The sequence below is a fragment of the Emydura macquarii genome, unplaced genomic scaffold (assembly GCF_026122565.2).
Source record: "Emydura macquarii macquarii isolate MOO-44397 ecotype Brisbane River unplaced genomic scaffold, CSIRO-AGI_Emac_v2 contig_719, whole genome shotgun sequence".
NCBI lineage: Eukaryota > Metazoa > Chordata > Testudines > Chelidae > Emydura > Emydura macquarii.
The window spans coordinates 13,199,100-13,217,834 of NW_027130856.1; the positions used below are offsets into that span (position 1 = coordinate 13,199,100).

General features: G+C 33.0%; 1 protein-coding gene across 1 annotated transcript in view; it reads left to right on the plus strand.

The window, feature by feature from the left end:
• The window catches only part of CNPY1 (canopy FGF signaling regulator 1), a 58,924-nt gene extending 46,342 nt beyond the window's left edge, over nucleotides 1–12,582 (plus strand). Inside the window, exons 3-5 of the mRNA XM_067542801.1 lie at nucleotides 5,453–5,656; nucleotides 7,477–7,573; nucleotides 12,545–12,582. Of these exons, the coding sequence (XP_067398902.1) occupies nucleotides 5,453–5,656; nucleotides 7,477–7,573; nucleotides 12,545–12,582 (339 nt within the window). The remainder of the gene's footprint in view (nucleotides 1–5,452; nucleotides 5,657–7,476; nucleotides 7,574–12,544) is intronic.
• The last annotated feature ends 6,153 nt before the right edge of the window (nucleotides 12,583–18,735 follow it).

Genomic DNA, 18,735 nt, shown 5'->3' on the forward strand with positions numbered 1-18,735 from the left:
AGTTTGCATTTTGATAGGATGGTTTGTTTTGATTGCCTGTTTGTTACTTCAGGCACACGGGGCAGTTTCTGAATGCCCATTAGAGATGGGCATTCAGCAGATTGGTGGTTTAGAGCAAAATTTAGGAAAATGAGTATTCTAGCAAACTGTAGTTCAGCTGAAGAAGGGATGTGTGTGATGTGATCCTTTTTCTATAGTGATAAGGACTTCATGTTATTCAGAATAACAAACACTTGCCACTGCAGGTTTTTAAGTGACTGGATTACAGAAGTGTTAATTATCTGCCATTATAGGTTTACATTTGTATCAGTTATATAAGGGGGTATGATAGGTTTATCATACCATCTGCATAATGTTGCTTTTTTTTTTTTGCTTTTTTTTTGGTGGTGGTGGTGTTTCAGATCCTTTAGGAACATAGGCTTTATGACATAGACCAATAAAACTAAACATATTCTAGAAGAAACAGAGTCAAGATGAACAGTTCCAGAGTCAAGACGATGAATGAGTAGTTTAATCATATTTCAAAGTCCTCTTTCGCCTGTGTCCTTGAACTGAAGTGGCAGTATACTTCTTGTATGGGTAGAACTTCAGCTTCCATTATGCTTCTCTTTTTTCTTAGTGGGTTGCTAGTGACCATTTTTTAATGTTTAAAAAAAATCAGAAACACACTACTCTTTGGATACCATATTAGAGGGCAGTGTATTGTTATTATGATCATGTTCAGTTATGCATAAGAATTGAGCAATAATTTTTTCTGGCACTAGTTAAAGTGTGAACAGCCTGAATTAGACCAGAGATTACACATATTTGGAATTCTGGAACTAACTAAAATAGTTTAAGCTTTGATGGTGGTCTTAAATGAAAAGGAATGCAACTGTTGAGTTTGTGATTCGCTTTGGAATACCATAGTGTGAATTTCTTCCTTTGTAAGAGAGTTCTAATTCCAGATATTAAAGTGCTGGAGAATCTTACTGAAAGTGAAGTTACGCTGATTAGTTACACTACAAAAACTAATGTATGTACATCTGCTTGGATCACGTCTTTTAATAGTAATAATAATGGCTAACTTTGCTCATGGAACACTTCACTTAAAGTGCATCTATACAAACACAGTTGCCTGCACAGTTGAGAACAGCTTTTTATTTTTATTTTATTTTTAAAGTAAACAATATTCCAATAGTCTGGTTAACAAACTGACATTACAAGAATTTCACCTCTTTCCTTAATAACATGAACTCTCCTATTTTTAAAGTAAAATTTGTTATGAATGGAAAATTGAAAGGTAAATTCTTAAACTTTCTTTTAAATGTTTTGTTCTGTTGCACAATAAAGTCCCTTTTATTGATTAAGCCCAGATGGTCTGCTTATGTAGCAAACAGATATTTTTACAAACCTTTATTATGCCTCATTAGAATTCACTCCTTTAGATGATTTCTAATTATATTGTCTAATAAAACTAAACCTTAGAAGTTATTTGCATATTATATGAAGAAATCTCATACAAACAACTCACAGTGGATTCAATTAACATAATAGCTAATTATATATCCCATCAGCCTTTCGAGTGGCTCAGCATTCATGTTTCTCCTGTTTTAGCCTAGAGCAAAGGAGGTTTGAATTTTCACTTCTAAATATTGACTTTTAACTAATATCAAAAATGATTTGAACACATTTGTAGATGAAAAGATAGTGATTAAACTACACGAAACATTTTTAAATTCTTGTTTAAAATTATTTAAAACAATTTCCAATAAAAAATAAAGCTTTGCATGTGATCTGTTCTATGTCTCTCTCTGCTTTTTTAAGACTATAACCAAATATGTACAGCTTTATTGAAAAATACTTGATTGACTGTTTTTGAAAATGCATATAGACTGCAGTTACATTTTGCATCTCTTATCACACAACATAATGCAATTGTATTCTTGGCTAGTTATGGTATCTATCAAACAAAAAATTTATGGTGAGATTAACAGTGACATAGTAATGAACTAGCATATGAACATCCTGTAACTGACTGTTATTAAGGTATTGTAATGAATTCTCTAGCTGTGTTTTGAAATTGGCTGAGAGATTCTGGAAAACAAAAATAAATAGCAAAAATTTCAGTGAACTTTTAAAAAAATGAAAGGGTATGGTTTATTTTGTAAAACACTTTAATTCATAGGAAGAATCAACAGATTATGAAATGATTAACAAAAATCAAATATTTAGAATGATCAGTTTGTGATTTATTTGAAAAATTAAAATAATTCATGCATTCTATCATCAATATGCACATCAAATATAATGACTAATTTGTTGGATATCACATTTATATTTTTACAAAAAATAGCAGATAAAATTTGGTGCAGGGTAAAATGGCTTTCTCCCATTACAATGATGCCTGTCTTTTCATTCATATTTTAATGAGGTTAGTATCTCTGAGACAGCTTTTTCGGGGAGGAGGCCCATGTCTTCGGTACGATTACAATAGGAGTTGCTTTATTGACAAGTACTATTCAAAATCTTCACAGTATAGAAAGAAAGGCTTTAGCTTTCCGCCACTTGTCCAAATACTTATTGCTCTCTTTCTATTAAAACACTTTTTGAAAGAGCACTCAACTTTTGGGAGCCAGGTATAACTCTGATTATATCTCAACAAAATCTTTTAGATTCTTTTAAATGCAAGTTGTACTTGCTTTTAATAAAAGCTCACTATCCAAAAGCCAGTAAGTTGACACCAGAAATGAACATATATATATACATATGTCATGCGTAAAGGTGTACAATATACATGCACACCCAATACAATATAATTTACAGGGACTGAGTACTGAGTCCAGACAAACTAATAGTTATGTGAAAAATAAAGTTATTCAGAGGTCACATGTTAAGTATATATTCTGATTAACTTGACAAGAAAAAAAATCAAACGTAACCGTTTTAAAGCAAAGTTCTTGTAATTATGATTTCATTCATCTACTTTACAAATATGCTGCTCCTAAAATGATTTTCCTAAATATAATAAGGCAACATACTGAAATATAAAGAGAAGCTAAGAAAATGCAGTTCTTATGTTGGCTTCTGAGAATGTTATAGGAAATGTAGGACATCCTGTATGTGCATCAATGCATATATAATAGGTGGGGGAAATGTGAGCAAAAAATTGTGTATAAACATAAGAATAAGCAGTTTTCAAAATTCCTTCCATAAGTATTAACCCCTATACACAAAGTATCTAGGGAATTTTATTTGTTGCTGTTGTTACATGCATTGTGAAGTTTGATTTTTTTTAAGTATGTTTCAGAAGCATTTCCTAATGCATAGGTGGTTTGTTTTCAGTACATAGCAATAGTCGAATTTAGTTTATGTTCTAAGTTTCAGACAGATCACTCTATGTTCTTATACTTGCCACTTGTGATGTATACTCTTGCTAAGCCACTGTTAGCTTTTGTGATTGGATAGGGAGTTACTGACAGCGGAGAGGAGGGAGATGTTAGTATGTGAGTGAATACTTGAACAACAGTTGGAGTATAAACAGAAAGATCTCTTTTTCAGAACTTAAAATACCGTCTTGCTTGTATTATGAAAACTGTAGATCTCTTTTTATCTGTAAATAAATATACTTAGTATATCCATTAAAAAATCCCCCTACTAATGAGCTGGCTTGATTTATTGTCATGCAAGTAGGTTTAGAGGTGTGTGTCTGAGTAGTATAGATTTTATTGCTACTGAAAGCACATTGGGTCAGATACATCCCTGGTATAACCTCATTGACCTTAGTGAAAGTTACACCAGGAAAGAATTTGGCCTATTATGTCAAATCTTTGTCTTTTGCAAGAGGATTTGTAGAAGTTCTATTTTATTTGCAAATTCAGTTGCTGTAGTTTTTCTTTTTTGCATATTAAGTATTTGGAAGAGGCAATCAGACATATCCATGTGCCATGTTGTCTTGTTATCCTCAATTTATAATGGATGGAGGGGAAAAAAACACTTGAGATTGGAATACATAATTCAGATAGTCTTTCTGGAACCATGTTGTGCTGCCATTAGCTTTCCTTGCTTTATGATACACATTTGCTTTTTAAATGCTAATATCGCAATTAATACGAGAGTTTGCACAGCAAAATGCAACTGAAGCCAACCATGCTGTAAAATAGGTTACACATATCTACAAATATATATTATTTTAAACTAAAAACTGACTTTAAAAAAAATCAGTGTTTTTATGCCCTTTTTGCTTTTTCCAGGTTTCATAAAAAGTAGATTCAACATCCAGAATGAGGTTGGGGGAGGGAGGATTTCATAATAGGACCTAGTTTAAGAATTAAAAAAAACCTTTAGGCTCTAATTTTAATTCTCCTGCCTTTATTTATCTGATCTGTGGCCAGATGGTGGTGAAGCAAGGAAACCCTTTGTGTAAATGAAGCACACATGTGAAAGTGCTTCTGTAATGTAATCATTGAGACCGGAAGGGTTCATACTGTGTCTGAAAAGAGACAATAGAGACTGGATATATCAACATTGCAGAAATCGAGTTCATTTGTGATTCAGCCCCTTTGACTATGGTTGTCATGAAAACTTCCTACTTTGATCAGCAGAGGGTGGAGAGAAAAATCTTCTAAAGGTCCAAGGATGCAGCACTGTTGTTTACTGTGCACTTGGCTTCAGTTCACGCCCCCTTCCGGAAGAAGCAACAGAGATAGGAGCATCTTGCACCTTGACCTGTCTAGACGGGAGAGAAGTTTTTTGTCCCCGTTACCAAGGGCGAGGGGTGCTCTTTGACCCTTGGAGCACTAGCTGTTGAGACTCTCACTAAGTATGTAGGTAGTGTCTAAATGTTTCTGCTGAATTCTTGCTTAATTCTGAAGGAAAGGGAACGGACAAAGACATGGACCAGCTGTTCGAAAATAAAGCTGAAATAGTAGAACCTGGGAGAAGTTAAATTTTGTAAGCTATTATTTTCTTCACAAAACCCCTGGGAGGTATTAAACAGCTGCATCTGAGTTGAGGAACAGCAACTAAGACAGACCAAGTGAAAGCAAAAGACTTTCTAGAACTCTACTTCAACTAAAGAAACAAAGTGACTTAAACAAGAAATCTTTCATGGTTATGTCGATAAAATATCAACTGTAGTCTACGGTCTCTATTTGCTGCATCGTGTATGTCTTTTTGAATGACAATATGTTTACAAATTAAAATCTGATAACTGCATTCTAGAATTGGTTGAGTATAAAGAGGATGTTTTATGCAAGATTAAATGTTTAATTTTTCAGTGTCACCTTAGCTTTAGCTGACATTTTTAATTATGTATGTAATATAATATGGGTCAACAATTATGCAGATTAAACAATGTGCACTGATTCTTTTTCTGTCTATGACACATCTATCTATATAGGTATAATCTCTTAAAGGTATTTTTGATAATATTTATAACAAGAAAAAAAATTCCATTTTCCTCCCCCAATAGGTTCCTTTAGTAAAGTCAGAGACCTACTTAACGGAAGTATTGGAAAATATATGTGATAGAATGAATGATTACCAACTGCAAGTGGATCCTCAAACCCAGAAAAGAACATTCAAGAGATTTGCTCCTAGGAAAGATGAGAAAATCTATGCAGATTTTAAAAAATTCTATTTTTATTCTGATGCTTACAAACCTTTGAAATTTGCGGTAAGCCAACGTAACAAATTAGTAATATTGTATGTTAAAGTATTATTCATGTATACTCTTTACTATATGCTAAATATAGCTTCAAGTACTAAACTCATGCATATAGTAAATTGTTTTAATAATAACATATTCTAATATGCCTTGTATTTGCTTGTCAAAGCATTGCATTAAGTGTTTTTAAATAATAATGTGATTTATAATGTTATTTAGAAACCTATCTGGATCTCTTTAGTGCTACATAAATATGAATAAAGCATTTACAGATGGCACTTAGTTGCAATAGTTACCCCTGGATTATACTGTGTGTTCTCAGATTACACATTACAAATTTTCCAAACTGGAACAATTCAAACTGTTTTACTTGGGGAATTTTTGTAAATGATTAAATATAAATCAGTGTTAGTAAGAAAGTATCTTTGTAAATTTCTGTGCAGAAAATAGGGAATTATGATGTTGGATAAAAATCTAAATTAATACTACTGTAGTTTTAATATTTATAGTTGGATTATGGAAGAAGGAGGAGTGTCATCTTTTCTTTAGGCCTTGTTGAATGGAGACAAATTTATGTGAGCTAATTCAAGAATTCTGGTGTTAGGCTGAGTTAAACAAATGTTTAAGTGCAATGGATGGCTTAATGCCAGTTTCGTCAAATAATGTGTTTTGTTTTGTTTACGCATTAAGCATCTTTCTAGTGTCAGGAAGCACACAATATAGAAAAGAGTGTATAGGGCAGTGAAATGGACACAGTGATATGCTGGATCTGATTTCACATGTATTCAGAAGCAATGTTGTGAGACTATTAAACCCATGAAATGAAGCCAGCAACCGCATTTAGTGACTTGCATTTTCACTGAGAAGTAAAGGTAATAGCTGAGTTTCAAAGATGTTGAATGCTGTGAAATGTTGACTCAAAACAGCTTAAATTGTACTCTTGCAATGGCAATTCTAGAGCTAATTTTAGAGAAATATAAGAGATGTTATTTTTTTGTAGTGGAGCTATGACTTCTTTATTTAAATCAGAGTTTTCCTTAGTGTATTTTTTTAATTGCAATCCATTTCATGGGGCTTCCACCCTTGTTTAATGATTAAACCATAGTCTGGGCTTTTGGGAAAGTACTTTATGTCCTTCATAATATGTGCTCAGGATTGCCAAAAGATAACTGTAGATAATACAATACTTCAAAAAAAACCTCTCTTTAGATACACTTTACCAAGACTCTGCCTCAGCAGTAGTGTTGAACCCTGTTCAAAACATCAGAAACCCATTTTCTGTAAGTGAAGTCAAATTACCAATAATCTTTAAAACGTTTAAAACATTGAAAAGAGACCATTTAGTATATTGCTGTCAATTGTGTTATCTATAGTGAAACCAAAGATGCATTAATTTGATCAGAGAGCTTTATTTATCTGCACGTTGTGAATACTAGTGTAATAACATGAAATAGAATATTATTTAATTTAAATTTTGAGTGACTATTCCATGAATATAGTGATTAATGTTGAAAGGTGTTCTTTCAAAAGCAAGTAAAATGTGATCTGTAAGTGATTTCTTATCCTAGTTAGTGTATTTTTAAAAAGACAACCAGACTGAATATATAGTTAAATCTTAAGGAATATTTTGCATTGTAATTTTTCTGAAAATTAACAGTCCATCATTTGTTTATATGAAACAGGAAGTGCAAATCAAAAAAGGGTTCCTCTTTCCACTGTATTACTTTACAGTTCTGGTTTAGCAATCTTGTTTATTTCTTTGCTAGAGAGGTATAGTATGTGTGTGTGTGTGTGTGTGTAATATATATGTTCCTGCTTTATTCTTACAGTGTGAAAGTATCATAGAAGAGTATGAAGATGAAATTTTCTCACTTATCGCCCAGGAGGCAGACTATCTAGCTGACAAGCTGTGCAGTGAAAAATCAGGTACTGTGTCTGATGTAACATGTGCTCTCTCTATACCATTTTTTTCTCTCCCCCTTTCTGCCCCCCCAAACCTAGTGTACTGCTTTGGGTGCAACAAACCACTTTAGAGGAGAAGTGTTCTGTAGCTGAATAAGCAATGGCACTACATAACCTTCTAAAAAATGGTTCTTTTAAAATAAAGATTTTAACATCTGCTTTTAATTCTTTTGCAGATTTTAACGTAGCATAATTTTAGCATTCCACAACCAATACAATGTGTTTTTCTCCTAGTGTTACACAATCAGCACATTTTTAATCTGTGTATTTGTTTTGCAATCCTGAAGCAAGGAATGAAAATAACCTCTCTCAATAAAACAGAGGTGGGAGGGGTTGGTGGGTTTTTGGGTTGTTTTTTTTTAAGTTTAATTGTTTATTGCTCATGTTTCATGTTACAAGCTAGAATTAATGTATGGCTGAAAAATGTTGGGCCATCAGTTTTTGAAGAGAATTCTTCATTGACGTCAGTGGGAAGTTCTGCCTAAAACTTTAAAACTGCGGGAATGCTATAGATGTTTGTTAGAAAAAATGTATTTAAATACATTGGCATTCCTATGTCAAATATATTCCTCTCAAAAATGTAATGCCTCTTAGAACTTTGAAACTAGGAAAAATGCCTTAATAAATTATATTTAGCTTATTTATTAAGAAAATTCATAAATTTTACTAGTTGTTGGCCATGTTTTCAACGTAATTTTATTTTATGTAATCATTTTTAAAACCAAGAAGCACTTAGTATCATAATATTATAAATGTGGTTGGACCATCCCTTTTGGATGTGCGTTCTATAGTGAAAAGTGATAGAATATGCATGGAAATATTGATCTCAGAATCAATGCTTGTATTATGAGTATGCGTATTAAAATTGAAAGTCTCTAATATTTAGCACATACAATAAAAGTACTAGAAGTTGACTCGATAGAAGTTCATAGAAATAAGTATATATAATTTGCTCATGTTAGTATGTATTTTAACATATGCTGAAGAAGTACGCTCTAGAGGACTGGAAAACTCCATTATTATGACGTTTAAGTTCTTTTTACCAGCTATGCAGACAAATAATTTAAAAAATAGAATTTTCCAATGTTTCAATTTAAAAAAAAAATTTATGCTATAGTCATAGAGCTATATTTGGCTTTAATAATGTAAAAGATGAAGAGATTAGCACAAAGAATTCTCAAAACCCCACAGCCCCTTCAATATGCACAGTATTGTTTTTGCTGTTGTGGTTGTTAAAGAAAAAGGCAAATCAGAGGTAAAAGTAAAGACGCATACAGAACAGTGTAGAAAAACGATAGTGAATACGTTTTTCATAAACAAATAAATATGTTTGGGTAACTTTCTTCACCTTGCCGGCTGTTGTCACAATTGCCTATAAACCTGGTGTAAAATAACTTGCTGTTTTGTACACTTTAGATGGTACTACAAAAATTTTAAGCCAAGTTACACAGAAAATATTTATGCTAAAGACCAAGCTATTGAAATGTCTTTTTGACTGACAAGATGCCTTAAATTTTTTTTTTTTTTTGTCAAATCATTTTGTTGGGCTTAAACTCAATCATATGACCATATTTTCTACACATATTAATTCAACATTGCAACTTTGATAAAACAATTCCCTAATTTACAGTGGAAAAGATTCTTATTGTTATGTGTTGGTCTTTCTCACATGAGCATCCCCACTGAAGTAGATAACTGCTTGCATGAGTAGAGAGAGCAGGGTTTGGCCTTGCGTGGCTGAGAAAATATAAAAAATTCTTTGCAGAAGGGGAAAGAGTTTAGTACTCTTTTCTCTTACCAGCAATTAGCACAGACAAATAAGGTGCCATTTAATAAACAAAACAGTGCAAATAGTTGCCATTGCAAACTCAGGAAGACGCAAAAAAATGGTAGTCACACTAAAAAGAAAACCTCTCTAACACTGTGAAGAAAATGCAGAGGGAAATAAATTAATCTGCCACTCTTTGTATGATCTGATTTTACAAGGAAAAAGTAATTATGTTAAAAGAAAAAGATAATAGATTACTCATAAGAAGACCTTTTTAAAAATGCCAGTATACGCAATTTTTAAAATTAATTAATATAATAAGCCATGAAAAGGGATAAAAAGAAATTTATTAAACATCAGTGAAATTCAACGAAAACAAAATGCCATAAATAATATTGCAGTTAGGAGCTGGTGGAGAAAAAGTGGCAGGAAAATGTCTGTCTGAATTTTCCATGGAATTTAGCATCAAACTCCTGAGGAAATGGAAATGGCAATTCTCTGAAAATCAGTGAATCACGCCAAGTATAAAGCACTTATATGTAACTTACAAAGAAGTACAACTGAGAAGAATTAATAGTGATTGTCATAATATTTTATATATATTACAATGGTATATTTCATTAATATATTAAATTAAAGCAAGATTATAAACTTATGTTCTTACTGTCACCTTTTGGCACTTTGCATCCATAGCTGTATGTATGCATTCAAGATACCATTTTAAACTTTGTGTGTGGAAAAATTATCATACCAGAGTGACAAACATGGACACAACTTTATATAAAGTTTTGCTATGGGCAAATAGTTGGTTTTGGTGCTATGCATTTCATCTTAAAGGAAAATCAAAATAGTCACTGGTTTAGTCTCTATAATGTTAATTTGTTGAAAGCAAAATATGTGAAAGTGACTTAAGCTTGTGACCTAACAAATGTTCTATTATCAGTATAATCATTTTTAATCCATAATAAAGTAAAATATTAAAGGGCACAATATCCTCAATGCATAAACATGATGCTAATGGGAGTCATGTGCACACTGAGAAGAAACTACCCACAAGACATGTTTAGTACTTTTTTTAGTCGCATCTCTATCCTAGACCTTATAAACATGTTCATAATACACAGATGTTTCTTGTTTGATTAAAGAGTGGGAAAACTTCAGTGAACTGTTTTAGAATGATCAAATTGTTTGATATTTGTAACTGTAGAACAGTTTTCTGTCACACGTCGTCTTTGATCACACAAAAATTCACTATATTACCCTTTTCCTAGACATGCAATCAAAAAAAATGCTGACATGCCTTTAGATGTTCTACAATTTTTCACAGGCCTAAGAGTCTACGAGTTAGTTGTCAAACAGTACCTTTTTTTTCAGAAGAAGGAAAATCAAATTTCTGATTTGACCAATGAAATGATAAAGTGTTTGATAAATAAAGTGATGCTGATGTATCCTGAATTTAAAAATGTTGTCTAAAAGTTTTCATTCTTTCCCCTTTCAATGATAATTGTGGAACACTGATATTTCAATGGTTTCTAATTCAAATTTTATACAGAATCATGATAAAATGCATTTAGACCAATAAGAAGTAGGAAACCAGCCAACAGTGGATTATATTAACGTATAGTCTAGTGTCAGTTTTTTTATCAGTTGAAAACAAGACAATCACTAGCAGTGAAACCTATAATTAAAGTTAGCGGTGAGACGTCTATTGCAACCTTCTTTTTATGTGCTCATAACTCTACAAAATTATTCTTTTTGGCTGAAATTTTGCATTCTTGGTCTTATCCTAAAGGTGATTTTTAATTATTCATTTACTTGTTATGAAAGTTTGAGCAGATTCTATTCACCCATTTCTGAGTTATGCAAGAGTGGAGGGAAAAAAAACCTTTTCTACTATAAAAAGACTTTTTCTGCACTTGTATTACTCAAATAGTTGGATTTTGCAAGTTGATACTTTCTAGGTAGCTAGTCCTCACTGAGAACTAATCTCCAGGACAGTTTGCCAAAGCTAAAAAATATAACAGTTATAAGAAATTAAAATACCTGTTTTGTGTATGTGTAGTATGTTAAGTTTCCACTGTGTTAAAGATTGTGATATTGTCTACTGGGTCTTGAAATAAAGCACATACATTGGTTATATAGATATGGTATTGTGCTGGTATTTCACTGTGGAATTCCATAGTTTCACGGATTTTTCATTTTGACCATGCAGCTATGGAAATTCACAATCAATACATAGACTTGTGTTTTAGGCTTCTTTCCTGCATTGGAATCTGTTAGCACAGACTTAAGTAAGGCTTTACAGGAACAGAAGGGCACATGCTGGCAGGTCTCATTACAGATTTGGGACCATAATCTCCTTTTACTTTTTTTTAAAAATTAGTTCAATAAAAATATCCAAACCATATTTTAATGTAACCTTAAGGTTACAATTAAACACTCAGAAGTCAGGCAATACACAAATTAAATTTCATATTCACCTGAACTCTTCACATTGCATAGTAGTGAGTATTTTTTATTACTGCTAATGTTGCTAAATTTAGCTTTCGGACATAATATGCCCAGTTCTGCCCCCACAGATCCACACATAACTCCAGTCTACTTCAGTGAGTATGTGGAAATGTCAGAACTCGGGTGTACAATGTGTTTGCATTAAGCTCATTGTGGAAACCTTGAGCGTTTCCTGAGTTTGAAGTGTTTAAATATGTATTTCAGTAAAATATGCATGTATGTTTTTATGATGTGATAATTAAGGAATCTGTATTGCATAGCTCAAAATGCGATAACTTGAATTAAAATGAACACAGATTATTTCATAGCGTTTATAACATTTTGCAAAGATGTCACATCACATGAGCTTACATGGATCTTATTCATACGATTTAACAGAAGAGTTGGCCCCTAAAATACTTTGTTATCATATCTGAAAACAAGGGGCAAAGACTTATAGTTTTGCGGTATTTTAAAAAAGATTTGGTTGCTCTGTGTTAAAAAGGGGCATATATCGGTAGCCAGGAAAAAGTCAAACTTGGTATCAAAGCCTCAGCATTATACTTCAGACATCCACTTGTCACTTGTTTATTATTATTTATTTTAAAATTATGAGCTTTTAACAAAATGTAACTGTTTAAAACATTAGTAATGATATGTAACTTTTTTCCCCTCAGGTATTTGTGAAGAATCTGTTACGCATACTGAGCTATAGAATCGATAAACTACTAATTTTACAGAGTGAAGTAAGATGCAACCACAAAAAAATCTTCCTGTGTAATCAAATATTTATTCCTTGCCTTTTTTGTCCCTCTAATATTTTCTGGTTTTTTACATTTATATTTTTAGATGTGCATAGGTTCCTGTTTGTTTTCATATTAAAATATTTAAATTGAAGTTTGCATGGTTTTGGCAAGGAACTTAGGTTTAACACGTAATTAACTATTGACCCTTTCTAGAGGTAAAAACGATTGACATCCCAAGATATTCATGTCAGTTGTGTTAATTTTGCCAGTGTCTGATTATAAAAAAATTGTACTATTTGAGTGTGAAAAATTATGGCTCTTATTTAACTGAAACAAATACCTAGTACAATTTTAGTAAACCTATTACTCTGCATTTGTCCTCTGTTTTAACAAATGGTGATTCCTATGTATTTCCAAATATACATGAATAAATCTTACTACAAAATAGTTTTGAGTACTTGTTAGCTTTATATTCTCTCTATGGATAAAGGTGAGAACCTTTCCAAATATTTAGCCTTTCCTTTATAAATTATATAAGTTAATGAAACACACATGGTTTCTTTAAAACAAACCACTCCCTTAAAATTTCCAGCCCTACGTTTCAGAACTTTATGCACAACAAAAAGTTGAACAAACATTGAAATATTTAATCTGGTATCAAAGAACTACGGATGCATGCTGTAAATCTGCAATTATCTTATTTATCACTAATAATTACTGTAATGGCATTCAGATTTTAAACAAGCTTTTCAAATGGAGAAACATAAAAGTACCCTTAATATACTCCACATAGGTAAAATGCATCTGGTCATTCGTTTTTAGTGCAAGGTATTTATTAACTAACACAAAGTATTTCTTTATGTTTCTCAATATTTTATTTTAAAAATTGTCTAGTACAGTAGGAATGGGATATATTAATAATCTAGCTATAAACATTTGTGTTCACTTTCTGAAACAATTCTGCTTAAAGTTATTTGTCTTTTGATTATTAAAAATATACGAGCACATTCTACACACAGAACACAAATAGTTGTAAATTGCAGTTTAGTGTGTGGAATATTCCCCATAGGATGCTGTATGAGACTATTTGGTTAGGTCTCAAATATCCTGTGAAAATATTATTCTGAAAAACTGACCAACTTTGTTGTGTTTTTGAGGTTACCCCGGATAGCTCATCCAAAAACATTACGAAGGTACAGGAAAAAGAGATTGGTTTGACCTATAAAGAGTTCTTAAAAAATTACATCACTGTAGTTGCAATTTGACTAACATCTAAGTATTTACAAAGCCTGGCACAAATCCTTAACTGGTGTAAATTGACATAGCTGCACTGCAGCCAATAGAGCCATGCCGATTTACACCAGCTGAGGATCTGGTCCCATACAGTTATCATGCAAGGATATGTTGTATGATTTAATGTTCTTTAAAAGTGTACTATTTTTTTATGTGGAATATTTTCTGCCATCTTCTATTGGCAGGTCAATGTTATAGAACAGATTAGCAAGAGTTACAGTTTGAATACAACAAAGCAATTATACTATGCTAAAGTGAACTATTTGCTATAGTTAAAGAACATTTCTCATATTTCAGTAATATAGTTGAACTATAAGCTTGCAAGTATATATTAACATTCCATCAAAAGCAAAAAAGTTACATTAAACTTTTGACTACATTTCTATTACATTATTCAATATAAGTACAAAATTGGTCAACTTTTACCAAGTTGAGGACTTCAGTATGGATATAAAACTGATTTGCTTAGCAAACACCCTGAATATGAACCATAAACAGTTAGGTTTCCAGTTGGTTTCATTTAGACACATACAGTAGGAAAAGACCGCCTAACCATATTTGAATATAAAATTAAAATGAAAGGTTTGAGTTCCTCCTTTGCTTACACACCATGCAATCCTACTGATTTTTTCGAGGGCACAGAAGGGGCAGAATTTGGCTCAGAGTGTATTTTTAAAAAGAAATGTATTAATATGTTGTAATAAAGAGACACTCAGTCCGTTTGAAATCTCGTCTATTTAAAAAGAAATTGTCAAAAGTGGGTTCAAATAGTACCTCTTAGCTGCCCTGCCAGTTTGGGGGATTTGACAATCGCAGTTTCCTCGCCCTTTAAATAAATAAATAAGAATATATTTCTCTCTCCATTACTGTGTGAAAGACCCATACAAACAACAAAGGAAACTGACTGTACAGGGGAAACAAAGCAACTAATTATTTTTTTTAAAAGTGCTGTCAAATACCTAAAGTAAAGAAACTGGTGGTGGAGTGGAGAAATAGAGAAAATATTTTCCTCAAATCTTTCTCAGACATATTAACCTTAGATGTTGCTTGTAACAATAATCTGTAAAATATTTTCAGATGTGCTTTTTTTTTTAATGCCCCTTTAAAATGTTGATGCCGTGTTATACTTTCTTGGCTAAGCACTGAGGGTCTTTCATGATAATGCTGTGTACTTACAGGATATGAATGAAATTCTGGCTACCTGTCTGGGATATTTTTCCTATTCAGCAAAGGCCATATGCTGTCTTCAATCTTTGTGCACAACCACTGAGGTCAGTGTGATTTCTGCTCCATCTAGAAGGTAGTCCTGGTATATGGCCCTTCAATATTAACTGTTATCTTTTAAAGAACATTTCTGCACATTTGCACTCTGTTCTTATATTTCACAGTGAAAACGATATTGGGAGTCCTTCATATCGATATCTTATTATGTTGGTTATAAAATGTAGGCCAGATTCACTTCACATCGCTTCAGTTTTACGCCAATATAACTACACTAAAATCAATTCAGTTACTCTGTTGTACAACTGGAGTAGCACAGTGGTGGATCACACCCTATATCTACTGCGACCATCTTGGAAAAGACTATTGTGTAAATTTTCAGCTCATGTTAATACTGTTTTGTTACACCAATTATTATATACTGAGAAATGTAGTTAATCTTTAAGGCTCTCTGTAAAGCATCTTAATTCATTGTTCAGTGAGAAATGTTGTGCCTAATAAAATACTGCATGTATTTAACCTTTTATAAATTAGCAGATTATGTAAAAGACTTCCTAGGTCTACTTGGGATCCCATTTACCTCGGTATTTATATCACACTGCTCACCATGATATCTGAATGCCAAGTGAAATATTGCTGCTTAGTTAATAGCTAATAAAAAGTAATCCACTGTTATAAATAGAAAGTTTGGTTTACAGTTCTGATAGCCTCTGACTTTTCCAATACAGAAATATTCACTCAAAACTCAGAGAAAATAGACTCAGGATACATTTCTTTTGTAAATCATATTCTGTCCTCATTTATACCATCCTACACTCATGAAGTCAGTGGGTTATACAAATGTAACTGCATGCAGAATTTGGCCTCTTATTAGTTCAGCAAAAACATAGAGATTGTTTGGAAAAATCCAGGGCCAGTATCTCAGTTAGTGAAACTGAAGGTAGTTCTACTGACTTCAATGGATCTATGTCCATTTGACCCATCTGGGGATCTGGCCCCCAAGTTTTTGTTAAAATGATGGTGACACCGTTAGAATTATACATTTACTTTGTAATGGTTTATTTCATTCTCCGTGTCAGGTCTACCAGGCAAAGAACAAATTTGCTGTGACAGATTTTAGTTTTAATGTGGTTTACCATTTGCTAGGAATGAGCTGAAGCCACTAAATTCATTTCACTTAGGAATGGAAAGTGGAATTGAACCAGGGTCCCAAATGGGAAAGATCAATACTTTATTTACTAAGATAAGCCCTAAAAACAAGATGGTTCAATAACTAGTCATATTTTCGATTCATATTTTTCTCTGTGGTCTGATATTTGTTTACACATATGATAACTTCATCAAAATACAGTTTTAGAAAATGCTTATTAGTCTCCAGTATTTTGGTATTTTATTGACATAAGGAGTAATTATATCAAAATATTCTGAGCAAAATATTAACTTGTATGGTATTCCTAACACATATTAAGTTTATCACAAATTAGGGCATCCAAATCTAAATTTAATTAAATACTATTAATGGCTCTTACATAGTGAGCTGTGTGAAATGCTCTGCAATTATATTATACACATCCATATGCAGCATATTTTGTTATGGTAGCTAAGTAGATAATTAATATTAAGATTATTCACTTGCTAGATAGCTTAAGCTATGTTAGTCTCTAATATCTACTCTTACATTTATATGCTGCTAGTGAAAGTAAATCCAGATATACTTCAAGTAAGATTACTCAAATTACTTCACTGAGCCAGGTAAAATGGGCACCCGTTCAGAATTGTAGCTTTCACTTGGGGGAGGTGGTGTTGGAATAGGAGTTTAGAAAAGAGTGTGAGAGGAAAAATGATCAAATTATCTTGGTGTATGTTCTTCTGTTGTGAGCAAAATGTACATTTAAAAAATAAGCTACACCCTAAAGTGTCTAATCCAGGACGTTCTGAGATCATACAAAAGGGGCTGCGGGGGCTTTCAGCAAGGAGAGTGCACGGGGGTTAGAAAACAAATGCAAGATGGAGTTGCTATCCTTAAAGGCTTTCACAGACCCAAGTGCCTGAGCAGTGTTGTAGGATCACATATTGCTGTAAGAATGTTGATTTACAGCAGAATTGTGCATAATACAATATAGGTTAATACAGTTGCTTTCTTGGGGAGCAACTCAAGAAGGGTTTGTGTTTAAAAAAAATAATTCACAATGCTCATTTAAACTGAGGAAAGCTTTTGAAAACAAGGACATGTTCATGTCTTTAAACATATTTACAGAGTTGTCTGGTCTAATGGCATTCAGCAATGAATTCCATAGCCTTCAGGAACAATTGATAAACAGTCTGGTAACTGCCTGCTCCAATCTACTTTGGAGAATGTTAATAAACTGGTACCTAAGGAATCTTAGGTGCGTGTGGTGGAATATAGGGAGCTAAATGTCAGCTAATTAAGCAGAGCTGAGACCATGAAAGATCTTGTGAGTTAAAAGTTAAATATTAATATCAGTTTCAAACTTTATGAGAAGCTGGCTTAGTGGCAGAGGAGCCGACGGGATATATATCTCGCATGCTCATGACATTTTACATTGCTAGCTAACTTTGCAGTAGCATTCTAAAACAGCTGAAGTTTTCTTAACGCACATTTTGGAAGAACAGACCATAAAGAATGATAACAACCCTTGAGGTGACACAGGCAATAATGAAGGAAGAGAAAAATAATTTCAATATGACAATGCGCCTCATGTGGTAAAAAATCTCCACTCTCATATTAAATGTGATATGAAGGAAAGGTGAGAGTTCAGAATGACTCGATACCTAGCAGGGACTAAATATTGTATATATTTGGCTTTTTTCTTTTGTGTGTGTGTGTGTGAGAGGGAGTTGATCAATTGTATTTTCTGCTAATGAGAACCTCTATTCTATTAGAATTGAACTCCAGCCAGTTCTGATGTCACGTAAGCATTGAAGCAGCACAGAGATGCCACTGCTCAGCTCTGTGGTGAGGGCCAAATAAATCTAAAACAGTGTCAACTGTTTAGTAGTAAACACCCAATTACAGCAAGTTACTATTTAATAGAGACAAATACAGGCAAATAGTTTTCAGTGTGAATTTGGGACTCATAAAAATGAGGGGCTAATAGCTGGCTAGAGCCTTGTAAAATAAAGGATAAGCACTGTGCAAAGCTTCCCACCCAAAACCCAAAATAGCTGATGTCTAACGTGCATCATATATGCTCTTGTCATTATTATTAATTGTATTACAGTAGTGACTATAGGTTCTAACCAGAATCAGGACCTCATTGTGCTTGGGCCTGAACAAACACACAGTAAGAAATGATCCCTGTCCCAAAAAGTTTATAATCTAAATAGACAATGAAAGGGTGGAGGTATTATTTTCATAGCTAGGGAACTTGAAGAGATTAAGTGACTTCCCTGCAGTCACACAGGAATCTATAGCAAAGCTAAGAATTGAACCGAGGACTTCTGAATCACAGAAGTCTGTACTACAGATACTACAGCAGCACACCTAGAATGTGTCAGCGGTGCCCCATAGCATTGTAGTGTAGACACTTGCTACAACAAAGGAATGGGTTTTTCCATTGCTGTAGTTAATCCACTCCCTCCAGAGG